This window comes from Halictus rubicundus, chromosome 8 (assembly GCF_050948215.1).
Source record: "Halictus rubicundus isolate RS-2024b chromosome 8, iyHalRubi1_principal, whole genome shotgun sequence".
Lineage (NCBI taxonomy): Eukaryota > Metazoa > Arthropoda > Insecta > Hymenoptera > Halictidae > Halictus > Halictus rubicundus.
The window spans coordinates 8,458,850-8,476,798 of NC_135156.1; the positions used below are offsets into that span (position 1 = coordinate 8,458,850).

At 36.3% G+C, this 17,949-nt stretch overlaps 1 protein-coding gene across 4 annotated transcripts; it reads right to left on the minus strand.

The window, feature by feature from the left end:
• Nucleotides 1–2,584: 2,584 nt before the first annotated feature.
• On the minus strand, nt 2,585–17,933 carry LOC143356028 (phospholipid phosphatase 1). Of its 4 annotated transcripts, none has more exons than XM_076791344.1 (6): nt 17,769–17,933; nt 11,234–11,399; nt 6,402–6,556; nt 5,156–5,379; nt 4,758–4,878; nt 2,585–4,023 (listed from the first exon to the last, which is right to left on the minus strand). In XM_076791344.1, exons 1-6 carry the CDS (start codon nt 17,772–17,774, stop codon nt 3,658–3,660), a joined length of 1,038 nt encoding a protein of 345 aa, XP_076647459.1. In that variant the 5' UTR covers nt 17,775–17,933; the 3' UTR covers nt 2,585–3,657. The 4 variants fall into 4 exon arrangements, with proteins under 4 accessions (XP_076647459.1, XP_076647463.1, XP_076647462.1 ...); XM_076791348.1 differs by lacking the exon at nt 17,769–17,933 and adding an exon at nt 14,376–14,791; XM_076791347.1 differs by lacking the exon at nt 17,769–17,933 and adding an exon at nt 6,728–6,884 and having other exon boundaries at nt 11,234–11,344.
• Between the last annotated feature and the right edge of the window lie 16 nt (nt 17,934–17,949).

Below are 17,949 nucleotides of genomic sequence, written 5' to 3' on the forward strand. Positions count from 1 at the left end.
AAGGGATCTGTTTTATCGGGCCATTGAGAGAGAGAGTTGAAGATGCGCTAAAGAACAGAAGGAGATACAATAGTATGCCTCACAATGTGACAACGTCGCACGAAACACACGCACGGACGAACATTGGGTGTTCTTCGTGTCTCGTGCTCGTCTTCGAATACACGCCAAGTCTTTTCAACTATAAACTGTAGCAACGTATACCGTATCCAATATCTAATTTATAAATTTCAACGATAAATCAGTTTGAAGAATAAACGTCTAGTAAAGTTGCCCTAAGGAGTTACGTCTTTCTAAAATTCCGTAAATATCACTAGGATATTTTCAAGTAGGGTAAGGGACCCAATTACTGTGGGGGTACCAGTTACTGTGCCTATATTAATTATACTTATTTTTAAAGCATAATGAAAATTAAAAAAGAGATATTAAATTTTTTCATTAAAATCAGTTAATATATATGTCATATATCTGTTTTTCAATATTCATTATGCTTTAAAAGTAAGTATGATTCATATAAACACTGTAATTGGTACCCCCACAGTAATTGGGTCCCTTACCCTAATTACAATGGCAGACAGTTGATTTGTTTGGTCGAATAATTTTTACCCGAGGTAATATTATGAATACGCAACAACCTAATAATTGAAGAAGTACTAATAATTAATCATAATTACCAAAGAGGTAGAAACATTGTGTTTGCATTTGTTGAGCGATATAGTACCGAAAATTAGTGCAGAGAAGTTTTGTTGGGGTCACCAGAGACCACAGGATACCACTGCAAGGTTAAAATGATTATCCAGGTGAAAGAGATCCTGGAATAACGAATAAAAGATTACTGTACAGCGTATCGTGGATTGGTTACATGCCACCTGTGGCACAACGGCGGCAGGGGAACGCGGTCGACTCGATCGCGGTGATATCTCTTAGAGGTCGGGAAGGGATTCATCAATAAAGTTTACTATTTTTCCGATATCGCTTTTCCAATTCTATAAATCGTCGTGCACGGGCTCGCGTATACATAGAGCATGGGGAGGAAAGGAGAAAGATCAGTTATGAATGGCCCACATCGGTTCATGTTAATCTGCCACTTCATCCCTCTCTTTCTCTCTCCCTCGCTCTTCTTTCTTTTTCTCTCTTTCTCTCGCGACTCGTACACACCGACACACACACTCACACACGTACACATCAAGCTACGTGCAATCTCTCTGCTCCTGCCAGCCCATTTCCAGACTCCACCCCTCTCTGCCTCCGCTACTGCCTCGCGTTCACCCCCTGACCAATTGTTTCGTTGGAAAAAGAGAAGAGAGAGAGAGAGAGAGAGAGAGAGAGAGAGAGAGAGAGGGAGAAAAAAAAAGGAAACAAGCGGGGCCGTGAGCGGACCTTTGACGAAAAAATGCTTCAGCTATTGCGGTGTGTACGCGTGCCCACTAAATTAAATCGCTCGTTTTCGGTGCACCCGTTTACGCGCCAACAGAAAAGAAAAAATCAACGAGAGGGAAAGTTTTCAATGAATAAACCTGTGTTTACACGTGTTGCCTGTTGATTAAGCCGGTTTACAGGGACGTTATGTTTCATAATCACGCGCCGACAAACTCGGTTCCCTCTTATTAGAAGATGACGAGATTTTTGTACATTTATAACGCAATTGAACGCGTCGAATGTAATTAAATCAGTGATATCGTAACGTAGAATGGCTAATTTTTTTTTCTCTTATGCGTGAACCCGCGTTCGTTCCCCGCGACAATTTCACATGTTCTTCAATGAATCTGAATGAATATTATCTCGCTCAACGTATGAAAGATTTATATATTTTCATTACTTATTTGTCGTATTAATTATCTTTCCATCGCATTGATTTTTTATGTTAGGAATTTGACACCAAGGGACAAATTAAGTTGCAAAAATGGAGGACGGATGAGGATTGAAACCCTCAAAAGCTTAGAAATTAATTTTTGCTGAACTCCTGCCTTTGTAAATTATTTTAAGCGTAATTGTAGGCAGTTTTAATTTCTAATTCTGTAAAATTCTGCATTTGTTTATAAACAAAGTGCACGCTTCTCTGTACACTTTATACAGTAAAAACACGTTTCAACAAAAGAAATATTAGGGGAGTGAACATAAAACTATTACTGTATTTATAGGTGGACTGAGCCACTTTTCGAAAAATGTAATCCATAATTAATCAAATAGCATGTGAAGGGACTAGCCAGATATAAAAGGAACGCATGTTTTATTGCCGCGCGTAAGCTCGGGCATGCAAGTTTCAAGGTCGGTGAACCGATGTTGATTACTTCCTCCTTCCTCCGTCTTGGAGGAACACTGTGTCAATGATGGCGAAATTACAAGTACCTTTCAAACTGATAATTTTATTCGAGAAATATTTAACACTTTGTTAAAGCATTCAATGCATTATCAGAAGTATATCAAATGATGCAGTTGTATTATCTTTCTATTAAAAGAGATCAAATAGAATTGATTTTTACACATTGCTATCCTCTAATTCATACATTAGGAATTGCATAATTGGCCTTCACTAATAGCCTTATATGACGCATATATGTGACATCAGAATAATATTACCCATACATACACAGGCAATTGTTATTTATTTCATACAAATCGATACAAATACTATATTCACGATATGGTTTTATATATAAATTGATACGCTATTGTACAATAATATACTATACATCCCGTAACGTAAAATTATATTACAATACTTTTAGACTAAAGATTTTTTCCGTATAATAACTTATACATTATTTACAATTCTAAATCACAATTGGAATGTAATTGCAATATAAGATTAAGAAAGATGGTTCTTCCCAATAGTGTTTCTTCAGACTTTGTACAGTTGTGCAGTTCTTTCTACTAGGTACGTGTACTAATTACTATGCAGATATATGCTAGGTGCACCGGAATGGAATGTTAAATTACTACACTTCAAAAATTAAATACTTATTGATACCTCGTTTTTAATAAGGCTATGGTGCGTTATAAATTATTGTTATTGAACACTCGTGATATCCGACTATTACTAATTATTATTATTATTTACGACTTAATATCTATTTACATCGTTTTGTATAGTACCATAAAAATTTGTTTCAAAAAGTTTCTCATCAGAGGATCTATAAAACCTTTGTTACAAATCCGTCTTCGATCACAAAAATAGAGGTATATTTTCTTTCTTCGTGATATGAGTAAAAACTGATAAGTTAATCTTTTGCGATAAAATATATAATATCATCTTGTATTACTTTTCAATTATCAAATATCACAGAATGAAAACAGCGCCATTTGAAAGATTCCAGAATTTCTTGCTGCATTTATCGCTGTATAAAATAATGGTCCTTCGTGTATTTACAGGTATTAAATAAACAATTAACAGTACGATTTCAAATTCATAAAATACTAATAATATTCTTTTACAAGTTTTTCAATTAATAAAAGATTTCCAAAGCATAACAGTACAATTTTCTCTTACTCCTTACTTCCCAAAAAGAAGTCATTTTCGTTACCATTAAATCATTACTTCTGCAATGATGAAACAGAGAAATAAATAAACCGTAATTGGAAATAGAAGCAGTTACGCCATTAAGTTTGTTTGCTAATCTATATAAATGACTGAAACTAAATTTTCCTAATATCTAATATTCATTCCTTCCAGTTTGATGAAGTGTTCTTCAATTCACAACTATCTGCAAGATCAACTGTTGTCTCATTAAGGAGTTTCTTCACAGCTTGATGCCTCTTGCCATTGAAATTAAGCTGTCCATTCTCTATAGGATCGCTATAGACATGTGAGCCAATACGATTTAAACTAAAGGCACGACATGGCACTGTTATAGTTAGCACACTACATGTTAGACCAAATACACAGCCTGCGAGAACATCCCACCAGTGATGTCTGTTGTCACTGATTCTAGTCAATGAACATATCACTGTCCACAAAAATACCATACACTGTAGCCATGGTTTCAATAAAAATGTCTGGTTTGGTAGACGATTTTGTAAGTACCACTGTAACAGAAAAAATCATCAAACCATTAGAATGCTGTTTACTGAAGGTGTACGGTGACCCGAAAATCTCGGGTACCTGGTGGTCTAAAATTCTTTACTATCCTATCTACATAAGAAAGAAATTGATCCCTAATTTTAAAAAATAAGACATAAAATATATATATAATACAGCTGAAGCTTATGTTTATAATTATACAACATAATCTTTTATACTGAGAGAATGCATACTTGGAAATTTATTTCTGTATTGTTGAAGCATCATAATGATATCCAACCAACCAACGTTAAACCAACATTGATCTCAGCTTGCTGTGACCAGACACCTAACTATATAGTCAACAATTGCTAATATTTTCACTCGATGTTACGTCAAACGCTTAATACTGTATATATATATATATACGTCAAACGAAAATAGGTTACGTCGCTTGTACGCGGAGTACTGATTTTTAAATGAGATATGTAGCCGCATCCCGTAAATTTTAAATGATTTTTCTGTACTTTGACTACCTACGGTTACGCGGCCCTATTTAGGAAACAATTTCCCCGTGTTAACGCATTAAATGGACGACAGAGTCTTCATTTGCATAGAGAATTGGATGTCTCGATCCAGAAAATGATTCGTTGTATAACGCTGACACGAAGAGTAAGTTGATGTTGAAACGAAGCAACGCGCTTAATCCATTGTCATACAACAATTCGAAAAATGGAAGTACAGATGTATTAACTCTTACCACCAAGAAAACGGATGTGTACATAGAAAGAGCAGAGTGTCCCGATGGAAATGATTTACTAGAATCGGAGATAAACCATTCCGACTCCGCTGTGTTTGTACATGTATACGATCCCACGTATCTGAAACAAAACATAGAGTTACTAAACGCATATGGCCGACAGTTTTGTTTGTGAACTACCAACACGCATTATTATTAGACTGCGGATTCTAATGAGTATTAAAAGAGAGATATTGAATTTTTTTCATTAAAATCAGCTAACATACATGTCATATCTCTTTTTTAATATTCATTATACTTTAAAAATAAGTATAATTAATATAAGCACAGTAATTGATAGCCCCACAGTAATTGGGTCCCTTCCCCTATACAAAGCAGTTTTAAGTTGGAATACTTACTGGTCCGTACAATTCACAGCCTCGCGCGGCTTACAAGTGTCCAAAAAATGCGGTCTCGGCTCTCCGATCAAAGTTTTCATGACATCGCATATGATCGTCAAAGCAATTATTCCGATCGCATAGTGCCCATACCACAGCCATACTTGTTTTGCTCTTGAACCAGCGGACCCTAATGTTGTATCGTAACTATCTGCAGGGTGACATATGTATTCCGCTATCCACATCTAAAACAACCGTTAATGTTAACTACCAAATGTTAACGACGCACTTTATATTCGATTTATTCATAAATTACGTTCATTACTTAAACTTATTTCGGTTTACGACTCTGCAGTCAATGTACTTTAAGAATCGTCATTACATTCTGTAAACATGAATGCAAATTATGCGGTTCTGGAAGGGAAACATTCATTTTTATGCAGAGTGACTCACCTAATTTGAGCACTAAATATTTCACTTACTACTGATAATATGGAAAATGTCAGAAAATACTCCGATTAGGTTTGAGGTGGCTAGTATTGTGGAAAGCAACAATATTTTCTCAAGACCAAATTTTGTAAAGATCATCAATTATTTTTTTTTTTAAAGGTCTGCTATAGTTCGATATATATTTTTTATTTTTATCGTCGTGCAATAGTCAAGGTCGAGACGAATGCCTTATAACCTTGAGTACTGCAAATCATAAACGAGCGATGATAAAATAAACTTTCTTTACCAATTTTTCCATCGTACTTGTTACCTTAATTATATTTATTTTCATCTTGCGGTATTTTAATTCGCGCGAAGGTCATGATAATAGTCCGTTGGGTTCTTCTTCTTCTTCGCTACTATTTGTTATTACACATTATAATTGCATCGAGGATTAGAATGTGAAAAATAGCAATTCTTATCACGAGGAAAAGGAAGAACGAAACGTTATATTTCCTTGTACCGGGTATTTCTAATTTGTCGGATACGTGTCGGATACATTGTCACGAATTTATTAAACTAGTTAAAAGAAGAAACAAATATTTAGGGTAAGGGACCCAATTTCTGTGGGGGTACCAATTACCCCAATTTGTGGGGGCGCCTATACTAATTATAATTATTTTTACAGCATAATGAATACTAAAAAAGATTTTACCGAAAAAAATCAATATCTTTTTTTAAATATTCATTATGCCTTAAAAATAAGTATAATTAATATAGGCAATTGGTAGCCCCACAGTAATTACGAATAAAAATACAACAAGTAAAACTCACATACCACCAAAAACGGGACTAGGATGCTCCCACTGAGAAGTAGAGCGAGGGAAATGGTGTCTCCCCTAAATTTTAAGGAAATTTTCGGATCATTGCAGTAGAAGCCGATACGCTGCTGCGGTACGGTCCCAAATTCCAATACCGCTAGCAGCACAACAACTGAAACATACAATAATATCATTAGGTAAACGAAAAGAAGGAAACTATGAATATAAAAATATAAAAAATAGAATTATTGCAAAATTAATTATTAAAAACGTCGTAAACTTTCTAGGAAGTAAGGAAACCGACGTTTGGCTTTTCATGCGATTATTGTTTATCGTCACTTACACAAATTATACAAATTTCCCCGGGTACACAATTTCGAAAGAACATCTTTAAGCGACGATGACTTTGTCTTATTCTCCTTCCTCTTACTGTCGTTTCCCTTATTGTCGCTTTTTGTCCTAGTCATGATACGCGCAAACGTTACATGTACCTGCGCGGGCTAACGATTCCAGCGGAGGAAGAAAATGAGAGAAAAAGAAAGCGATGAAACAGACTCGCAACGAGACTGATAATGACAGTGCGAAGAAAAAATGAGAGCGCGGAAGGGAAGCAAAGGGAAGGAGAAATCGGGAGGAAGGGAGGAAGAGGAAGGACGGCGGAATCAAACCGGGGAAATACGTCTACTCTTCGAGTAAATACCCACTCGAGCCAATACCACGGGATCTACTGCATGCTTATTACATCGGGCGATAGTTAAACATTTTACTGAGACGCATGCGTAAAAAGCACACGCGATCACACAGATTACTCTGATATGAATCACAGATAAAAAGAAGCCATGTCACATTCGGTGCTTGTGGTGCTCGGAGCTTTGTGGTAGTCAAACTGATTAACTCCGTTAAGTGAAAAATGGAGACACTTTTGTGCCCTACAGCCACCTGGCTTTTATGGTGACCTGGAGAGGCAATGGCGGTCAGATAAGGGCATTTCCGGTCAAATTTTGGAAGGATGTAGTTTTTACAAAAAAAATGTTAGATATGTATTTTTTTGGCCGTCAATAGTTCATGCTGAGAGGGTGAAAACAGCCCTTAAGAAAAACGTTAGAAATACGACAGTCTGCGAATGATAATGATTAAATAATAATAAAATTTAGTAGTAGCAAGAAATGATCAGAAACGAGCGAAATCGCCCATTATCATTATTAGTAGTTTCTATTGTAATTTATGTAAAGTAGTTTCTATCTTAATGATCCCTAATTTCATAGTAGTTAAAATGTAATTATTAGATCGTGAGTTTTATTTTCCGTCCGTTTTCACAAATTAACATGTTCGCTAACATACCATACAAATGTGATACCATTTGTATATACAAGTGATACAAGCTGACATTTTTGTGAAAAAAAAACGGTCCACCTCCCTCAAAAGTGATTCGTTTGAAATTGGTGTTAATAAAAAAACCGCAACGTTCCATTCCTTGACATTTGTCTTTCGTTGTTTAAAGGGAGAAAAACGACGTGAGAAAATGTCTACGACAACTGCAACACTGTTTTTATGACACAAAGGTTCACAAAAATAACAAAAACGGTAAAAACTGTTATGTAAATCATTAATTTTCCATAGCCTCGGTCTCGGAACGTCTCTATGACACAATAAAAACTAAACGATCCCGTCGCTCTAAATTCGAAGGAATTGTTTGGGAATCTATTTAGCCGTACCTCTTGGTTCTCCACCATTTTATCTTTCGGAGCGGCACAGGCTTTTCTGTATGCATAAGGGAAAGAGTCTGCATACAAGGTGTCCAATTTTATTCCGTGATCCTCTAACTTGTTTTGTAAGAGTACGGTTCATTGACGCTTCACCGCATGCATGTGCGCCTAGTTATTTAATGCGACACGCCCGGAAAAAATTCTAAGCAGACCGTCGCGTCCCGCTTGGTATTGTATTACTCGGTCCGCGGTTTTCAAGTCAACTCTCGTTGCATGCATGGTTTCGTTTATAGCGTCCGCGCGAATGCAATCAATCACCTACGCTTCGATTGATTTACGAGATTTTTTCTAGATCATTTACACGCGCCTCCTCGTGGAGGAAAAAAAAACGTTAGATCGACCGAACGTTGATCAATATTTTTCATACAGTAGACTCCCGCGTAACCAGCGGCGGACCGTTGATTTTGGGGCCTACCCAATTAACCCAAATTAACTCCAAAAATTTTCTGAATAATTCACTTGTTCCTAAGTTTTTAATTTAAATTCTTTTTATTTTTGTTTTTTGCCTGGAGCCCTTCGACTAAACGGGGGCCCTGTTTTTTCTCAGCCGTTATTGTTCTTATCCAGTCGTCTCCTTAAAAGGAGAACGCTGGGAAATGACTGGATACGGTTTTTTTTTCGCCCGGGCATAATGACTATGTAATTTCAGAGATCACAGTCATTGTCTAGAAACTGCAAACGATACGTACTTCCGACTACACAGTTGTCTGCTAATGTAATAACCGCCGCTTTAATTGACGAAACTCTCGTTTCCCCGCTGTTATCGGAGAAACGTGTGAATTTAATCGGTACAGAATGTTAATTGGCGTAATTGTGAATGTGTAATGGCAGTAAATGCAAAGAATTTGCCGCTAATGTTGTTCGTCACCGAGAGAACGTTCTGCGTGTTTTCCCCGGAAGATCATAATTGTCAACGAAAGGAAAATGTCGGCAAGATTGGCACGTTTCGAAAGCGCGATAAGCAACGATTTGATACGACTAGAGTCTGAGGATTTTTATGCAAATTAAAATTTTTCTTCATCAATTCCAAGAAATACCTCTCTGTCTTTCTGCTTTCATCGCACATGCGAATAAGCGAAATTTGAAATAGCAGAACGATTAAAAGAATTTGGAAACATCGTTGCAGCTTATTAAAATGATGACAGCATAAAATACGCAAGCTAGGCATGATTAATAAATTTAAGAAAACCAACCGTTTTCAGGAATCACCTCCTTCCTTTCAAGGAAGTACATTTTTGGGAAACCCTGTAAAAGTGTCCCACCATGAAAAGAAGATCGATTGTTAAATAATTACCAAAACTGTTTGTTTTCTTAAATTTATTAATTGCGCTAATGTACCTTCGAACAATTTCATTTGATATCATTTTAATCATGTTTGTAGTAAGTGTTATTCCTGATCTATAGAGATATAATTCCTAGACGTCGAGTATTTTTACATCTTCATATAATAGTATATCTAGATTATATCTTTGTGGATTAGATGTTTCAATAGTATACTGAATGCGCTTTTCTGATTTAAACGTATTTTGTGATTAAAAACCGTGTATAATTTCTTTCTATAAAAAGTTTCTGGCAATCGTATTTTTCTTTCTTTTAATTATAATAATTTTACGTGGCTTCAAAAGCACATTGTGGTATTTTATTAAATTGCAGAATTTTAAAAATCACAGAAATCATCGTACAACTTCAAGACTAGAAGGATCATCATTCAAACATTATTCGAAACTTTCTTGCCTACATATTGTATAGAGAACGTTACTTATGATTCAACTCGGAAATGCCATGACTCATGCTAGAGTATCAAGAATAGTAAAAAAGATTTTTACGTTTAATTTATCAAGAAATTACGATTACGATGAAGACGTATGTATTTTCGATGTATGGATGTAAAAGTTTATGTCAAAAAATACAAATGAAAATTATTTATGGATTATGAAACTGCGGATGTTTATAAAAGTTCAAACTTTCGTATTTTCGAAAATGATGAACGAAACCATAGGTTTAGAATTACTGATTTTATTAAACTAAAGGTAATATTTCATACTTCAATTTAAGGTCTCCATCTTATTGAACTTTATACATTCGAATATGTTATATGAATAGATCCGTATGTATATACTACATATATACCACCTGCATATAACGTATATGATCCGCAACCTAATCAATATTTTGTATGTATATTTGTGTACCTATTTTAACGCGCATAGCGCTATTAATAAGCAAAACACAAGTATGCAGGAACTGCGGATGATTATGCAAGTAAAATGTTAGAATGTAAGTAAAAAAAGAAGAAAAAGAAAAGAAAAGAAAAATGTAAGTAAATATGCAACGAAATACGAAATATGCAAGATATGCACTAAATATGCAGGATATACAGGAAATATGCAGCACATAAATTACCATGGATTTTTCAAGGTTAAATATGCAAAATAAAAAATATATTTTTAGAATCTCCTATGGCAAAACAAATTTCTGTCCGGGTCTTATCAATTCCTGTAAAAATATGCATTTGCCTAAGCATCTACAGGAAAAGTCTATTGTATGAATCATATTCCGGCGCGTTATTAAAATATTATACGAAAATATTAGTTATAGATTTTTCTTGCGCGATACGAAAATCGACAAACCTTCATTGACTCGATGATTCACATTCCAAAAAGATCGAACGCAAAAGATAATTAATACCATTGATCGCGGTCCCTTAAAACGATCCATTTCTCCGATTAAATATAGACAAAGTAAACACGGTCGACCAATCGTGTACTGTTGCGCAAAATCCATTGCAACAGATATCGCATTTCATGCTGCGTTCAATATTTCCACATAAGGTTCGCATGTAAACCGTCCACACATATAAACATCGTATAATACATTTTTGTTTTTCTTGTTTCGACCTGTTGGATCTGCTCTTGCGATTTGACGAGAGTAAACAAAAAAAAAAAAGAACGTATTGTTTGGCGTGGGTCACGGTTGACCCGGCCATCGGTTGTCACGGTCAGTTGTACAAGGAAACAGGAAACTGTACAATGAGGAATTGAAATGGTATGAACCAACGGGGAAAGAGAAGCAAAATGATTTACCTGATACGACGACCAAAACGTCGACAAAGAGTACCCAACGTATGGTATTTTTGCAGATACTCATGATCTTTTCGGAAACGGTACGCGTTGTAATCCCGTCCGGATTATCCAGGATCTCTTCCAAAGTTGCTGTACTGCAATGAGTCGTCAGTTGTTCCGTTGATCTCTGTAAAAATGAGATAAATCCGATCTAATTAACTAGATCTCGTTAACGTTCGAACTACCCTACGCGCACACCATATTTTCCAATTCATTCCAAATAAATTTTCGGCTGTTTCACAAATGCAGATTACAAACACAAATTGAGTATTTTATGGATAACAGGTATTGAACTTATAACTTCCTCTATTCATAAATTAAAAAAAAAAAAAGAAAAAATAAATAAGTAAATTGAAAATGAGTTATTGCTCAATAAATTGCATTACAACGAAGCCATGGATTTTTATACATAATTATAGCGTTTTTAAATAAAATTCTTTTTAAATAAGATTGATTTTATGTTTACGGTGATTAGACATTTGATTAGATAATTCACAATTGCTCTTAGTAGAAAAAAACAGATTGTATCTATTGTTTGCCTATGTGTTCTTCAATGGCCCTGTATCGACAACGATAAAGTAGATTTTCATTTCAGTTTGGAGGAAATTAGTAACATGTATATTTAGATTCTACTCTTCAGCACAAGTACGACCCGATGGTGCCAGGGGTTTGAACAAATAAACGCATCGAAGAACGGCATGAAATTGCTAAACCAAACGAGAGATATTTGCGAAAGATTAATTAATCGAGGCGAAACTCGTTTTTCAGCTTTCTTGAAAAGTGAGAGAAGACTCTCTGGTCAATCCGATGAGAGAATGTAGTTAACTCTATCCAACGAAGTATTTAATTAATTCTTGAAAACCTTCATAAAAATATTGTAGAGACCAAGTAAATAGTAATATCATTTTCTCTCTATTATGTGCACGTATAAATGAGAAGTGCTCACTTTTTTACAGAATAATTCAATGATAAATATAAAACCAACTCATAGAGAACTGTAGCTTTCATGTTAACAATTAAGAGTAACTATGAAGATTAACTATGAATTGTTACACTATTTCGAGCTTACAAAAATGATTGAATGAAAACATACATTCTTACGCGGAAAGATTCGTATTTACAAAGTTTCTACTTTGCACGAAGATCCGCGATCCAGTAATAACATTTGTACCCCGTTGTGTAGGCAAACAATTACAACGGATCATTTGCACAGCTGTCTTTAATACTAATCGCCGAGACAGTACTCCTGACCACAATAACGGCGACCAATTAACATGTAAATAACCAGCCGTCTGCTACCTGGCCTAAACGATCCGGCCGACAATAATAAAATGTAACGAGTACGCCTATTATACAGAGAAAAAAAGCACTGCGATTAATAACAAAGGTCGAAAATTCGGAGTATTGAAGTAGCATGAGTGATACAACGAGAGCAATCAACCGGAACTAGCCTCTTAATATCGTCTGCCTGCCCTTGGCACACTCGATTACCTACTTACGGTCAAATCCTTTGTCTTTTGATAGCAACGTTTCAATCGTCTTTGAACTCGTCGTTTTTCATTTTCACAGCGCGACGCGCAACTCGCCGTCGCGAAAACCGAGTAAAAACGAAAACACCGATCGCGTGGGAGCGGGTACACGTATTTCGAGAAACGATCGAATTAAAAAAAAAAAAAAAAGAAACAAATGGAATAAGTTTTTGCGTCTGCTTCCACGATCGTTATAACCGTACGCGTAAAATTATTTCGACCACCTGTTGATACGATATTCGCGAGGTTCGTTCTATTGTGCCATAGTTTGCCCGCCTTTTCTAAAAAGAGAAACGGGAGGGGAGGGAAAAAAAGCTACGGTAATTTCGTTCGCTCTTCGTTCGAGACGAATTTCATATTTCCTTTTTGTTTTCCATAGAAAGTGTCGCTTTGTCGGACACACACCGCGTACCGCGATTAAGTCCCGCGCCGTACAACGGTATTTCGCCTGCCAATAAAAATCCGGCACCGTTAATTAGGTCGAGGTTTGAAAAACCTCGATTAATAATATGCTCGATTAGAAAAACACGGGCGGCACATCCGCATTTTCAGGAGGGAGGATAAGCATTTTTTAACCGAGCTACGAGGTAATTAGGGGGGAAAGCGTACCCTCCTGAATCTGATATCTACGCATACTTCAAACCCGTTCAATACATTATCATAGAAGCTCCGGGTAATCTATACCGATTTACTACTTCTATTATTCAGCTGGTACCAGTCTTTTAAGTCGCAGCTGCGTAGAAAACAAAGAAAACATTATACGAAGAGATTCAGAAAAATCTAGAAATTATATTAGGGTAAGGAACACCCATTTACCGTGCCCATATTAATTGTACTTATTTCTAAAGCATAATGAAAGAAACTTAATATCTCTTTCTTAATATTCATTATGCTTCAAAAATAAGTATAATTAATATATAGGGTCCCTTACCCTACTGCATATGAAAATTGGTAGCGTGGTAAACAACGATGTTTCTATTAAAATTTATGCTAATTTCTGGTCCAGACTTAGATTAGGTCGACCTTCTTATCGAGATCGCGCGTCCAACAGACGAGTACTTGCCTTGCGCCGTACCGAAAACACTTATTTGTTAACAACATAAACAAGAGACGGAGAATCCACGGAGCACACTGTAACGCGGAAACGCGTGTTGCGATGGTAGGGAATACCTCATTGATTAGACGTTCGGTAAATTCGATAAGTAGATAAAGTTAACGATAACGGATTCGTGTCGCCGCGTATCCCAGTCCAGGCATTCACACCGTGTATCGACACAGGTAATTCTTTCGCAAAAAAAAAAATGAGAGAGAACAAACGAGCCAAGCCCCGAAAAAATTTTCAAATACAGAGAGTGCACCATCCCAGCGTCCAACGAGCGTGCAATTTCGGACGACACCGTTGCTCCAGAAAAAATATGCTTTCAAGTATCATAACAGTTAGTCAGTAATCAACGTGTAAGACGAATGAATCAGCAAGGACTGAAGACTGAACCAGAATGATGTTAACCTTACGAGGGCGAGAGAGAGAGAGAGAGAGAGAGAGAGAGAAAAAGAGATGACCACGTTTTACTTACACGTGAGAGTGTTTGCCTCGATCGTAATAATTAGCAGTTAATTAATTCTCGCATAAAAGGGAGCGCACCGAACACCTCGAGATCCCGCGCACATCTTCCTCAGATCTCCGCGTCGAAAATTGTTTCGAGCTTCGGGGCGAGACGGAGAGACGAGACTGGTCCGGTCATTGTTTTGTTCGAATTTAGGGAATTATGCGAACCGTCGACGCGACGTCACGTTAACGATGGAAACATGAAATTTGCGAGCTCTAAAGTTCCGGACGTGGGAATCTCTTATTTCGTCATGGTTCCATGACACCGGTTTTCTCTGTATGATAATGTACCGCACATTTCTGGCGGAAAAAAAGAAAGAAAACACCGAAAAGCAATCTAACTCGAAGCAACGTCCAGGCACAACTGGCGGTACCTCGTCTTCAATCAACGACTTCCCTCGCAAGCTCGAATTAAATGTTCTACCCACCCTCTTGCCCTGCCCCCTCCCCCGCCCTCGAGCCCCACCAAAGGATTCGACACGTGTGGTGCGGTTTACGTACAAACGTTTCGATACCACCACCAAGATGAACGGTAAGAGGTCCAAAACCGAATGAACCCACAATTTTCCACGCTGCAACCGTTGACGATTCTTTAACGCCCGAACTGGCGAAATGACGAGCTCCAAATTTCGATGTTCGGCATTGCTCGGGTCAAATTTATATTCGAATGGGAGCAAGGAGTAAATAAGTACTCGTTACTCATTCTGCAGAGACCTTATTCGTTATTTCTCATTCATCGTTTTTTGTTTTCATTTCCTTGCATTCGATCAACCCATTTTTACGATAAGCGCATAGAATCCGTGACAAAAATAATTGATGTCCTCCTGTCAAATTAACGATAAACGATTTAATTGTACGCAGTAATGAACGCATGGATGTATTAAAAGTGGTAAGAATTTATTAGTTATCATTTTTTAAAAATTCGCGAATGCATTCAAAGATGATGCCAGTCATGTTTTCGCGACACATGTTCCAAAGCATTTATCCTTACGAAAGGATACTAACAAGCAAAAATTATCGCGCACGTCCCGATTCCTGACCACAATTTGTTGACAGTAGCATTAGTGCAAGAGTAAAAATGATTCATTTTAAATTCGTTTTCGATGACTATTGAAAATATACAGAGTTTCGCGGAAAATCAACGAATGAATTATGAATTTCTAATCTTTGTAAAACATTCTTGAAGTCTCACTTTTTACGATCAGTAAAAAAAAAAACGTTTCTTGAACGTGAAGAATAGCTTTATTGAATATAAATATTTCGAAACAACTTAAACAATGAAATCGTCAATGAAAAAAATGTTTAATTATTGCCAGCTCTAAAACGAAGAGTATAGTTTCGACGAAAAATGTACACGTTCGAGTCTGCATAGTCCGAATAATTTCAATACATAGGGTGAGGGACCCAATTACTGAGTATTAATTATACTTATTTTTAAAGCTGAATAAGTATTAAGAAAGAGGTATTCAATTTTTTTCATTAAAATCAGTTGTGACACGGTTATCGGGTCCTTTACCCTATAATCCACTAGGACATCTGATCTTTTCAATTACCTTCAAACAGTTATGGCTTCTTCTGTAGTCTATAGAGTGTCACGAACCCTGAGCTTCGACGAAAATCAACGAAATTCTCGAGGACACCGAGCGCAATGATGCGCGCGAACATCTAAACTCAATTGAGTGTTACAGTACTAAAAAATCCGTAATTATATCATCTTATAATTAGCGAGGTATCGCTCTAATCAGCTTCCATGTACTACTGTTATTGCGGTCGTAAAGTAATAAATACGAAGGAGACGAAAATCTAACGAAAACGTAAGTCAGACGCATTCGGCGAATGGATTATGCCATTGTTTTGCAGTGAATTTATGAGTAATTCTCCGGTGGTAATTTGGCAAGGGTAAATGTTATTATCTGACGAAAAGGGGAAAAATATTGATTTTTCTTTAGGCTATCAAGTGGCAATGCATAAATAGCTATAAACTGATATTATTCGGATTGTTTTGATATTGTTTGGACAATTAAGACAAATCTTTTCGTAAAGAATATACAGAATGTCTCAAGGATGTTCTACTCCCTTAAAAGGGATAATTCCTGAGATCATTTGAAGTAACTTTTTCCTTTACGAAAATGTTCTCCGCGGCTTTATCAAACAGTCATTAACGAAAAACACGGACCAATCAGAACGCAACTATAGCAGAGGGATCCCGGCTCGGCGACAGCCCCCGCTGAACACGGCGTTGCCATTGGCTCAGTCAAAATTCGCCTTCTGTGTCCGCCCTCTGATTGGTATGTGCTTTTCGTTAATAACTCCTCAACAAAGCCGCAGATAATATTTTCGCAAAGGAAAAAGTTACTTTAAATTGCGTCAGCAATCAACCCTTCCAAGGAAATGCAACATTTTTGGGACACCCTGTATATACGCGATCGTATGCGATAATTTATTGGGCTATAAAGTTCGCGGAACGTAAATGGAGACGAAATGAAATCGCGGTTGACTCGATGATCGAGCGAAAAAGGAAATTCCTAGACCATACAAACAAGTCATAGATATGGAGGTATCCTGCGAGATTTATGGTCGGCGTAAATAACAAAGGAATATGTGGTATAGACGAGCGTGTGTCTGGTAGAGCCAACGCACTTGACTTCTACGGAAAATAGCGTGTGATACACCTGCTGGAATGTTTTTGCAATACCGATTGGCATCCGATGACGTGAGCTGAATGCCAGATACGAGATTCGTGATTTTTTACGTAAACGTGCATAATGCCTGTTAAGATGAAATCCTTCAAATACTACACTCTAGTACACTCAAATACTAATACTACTACTATACAGTTTAATAACATCTCTTATAAATCTTTTTGTGTACACATCACTCTTAATCGTATTTCCAGAGAGGAAATTTCCTCTCTGGTGTTTCCTTTTACTTAAATTATACACTTAATTTCTAATTGTTAACCATTTAAGTTCTATATTTATATTTATACTTTGCTTCAGGTAATATTTTAAGTTTTTGGATTTAATATGTACGAAATAGACGTTAGGATATATATGTAGTTATCATTATTATTAAAATTAGATTTTGACTAAATGCAAAGTAAATTTTGGATAAAATCTCTTAATCATTACAAAATTTAAACAGTTCTCTTAAATAATGACTCATATTTTGAACAATGTATTATTCGGTGGAAAGTAATTATAATTAAATTTGTTTGTCGTACGATATATAGTATGTTTATCTATATGAAATTTGAAGTGTCTTGTAACTCCTGCCGACATATAAAATATTCTATCGGGAAGAGTATACATTCAAAAAATTGATTAGTAAATATTCTGTCAAACAGTTGTCAAATTCTAACCTGCATTGTCCACGTGCAACAATATACCCTCCAGTTGAATGTATAGTCCAAAAAATTATTCGTCACTATGTTTCACAGCTAAATTACAACTTCAGAAATATATTATTGTAGCTTATAATAAATAATAATTGTGTACATATAAAAGCAATTAGTGCAAGAGACGCATAGTTGACAGCTCACT

Excerpts from the sequence above, each read along its gene's own strand:
- LOC143356028 (XM_076791344.1), bottom strand. Across the intron at positions 6,557-11,233 it reads CGTTTTGGTCGTCGTATCAG|TTGTTGTGCTGCTAGCGGTA; the intron begins GTAAATCATTTT and ends TGTATGTTTCAG. Across the intron at positions 5,380-6,401 it reads TCCTAGTCCCGTTTTTGGTG|ATGTGGATAGCGGAATACAT; the intron begins GTATGTGAGTTT and ends CGGTTGTTTTAG.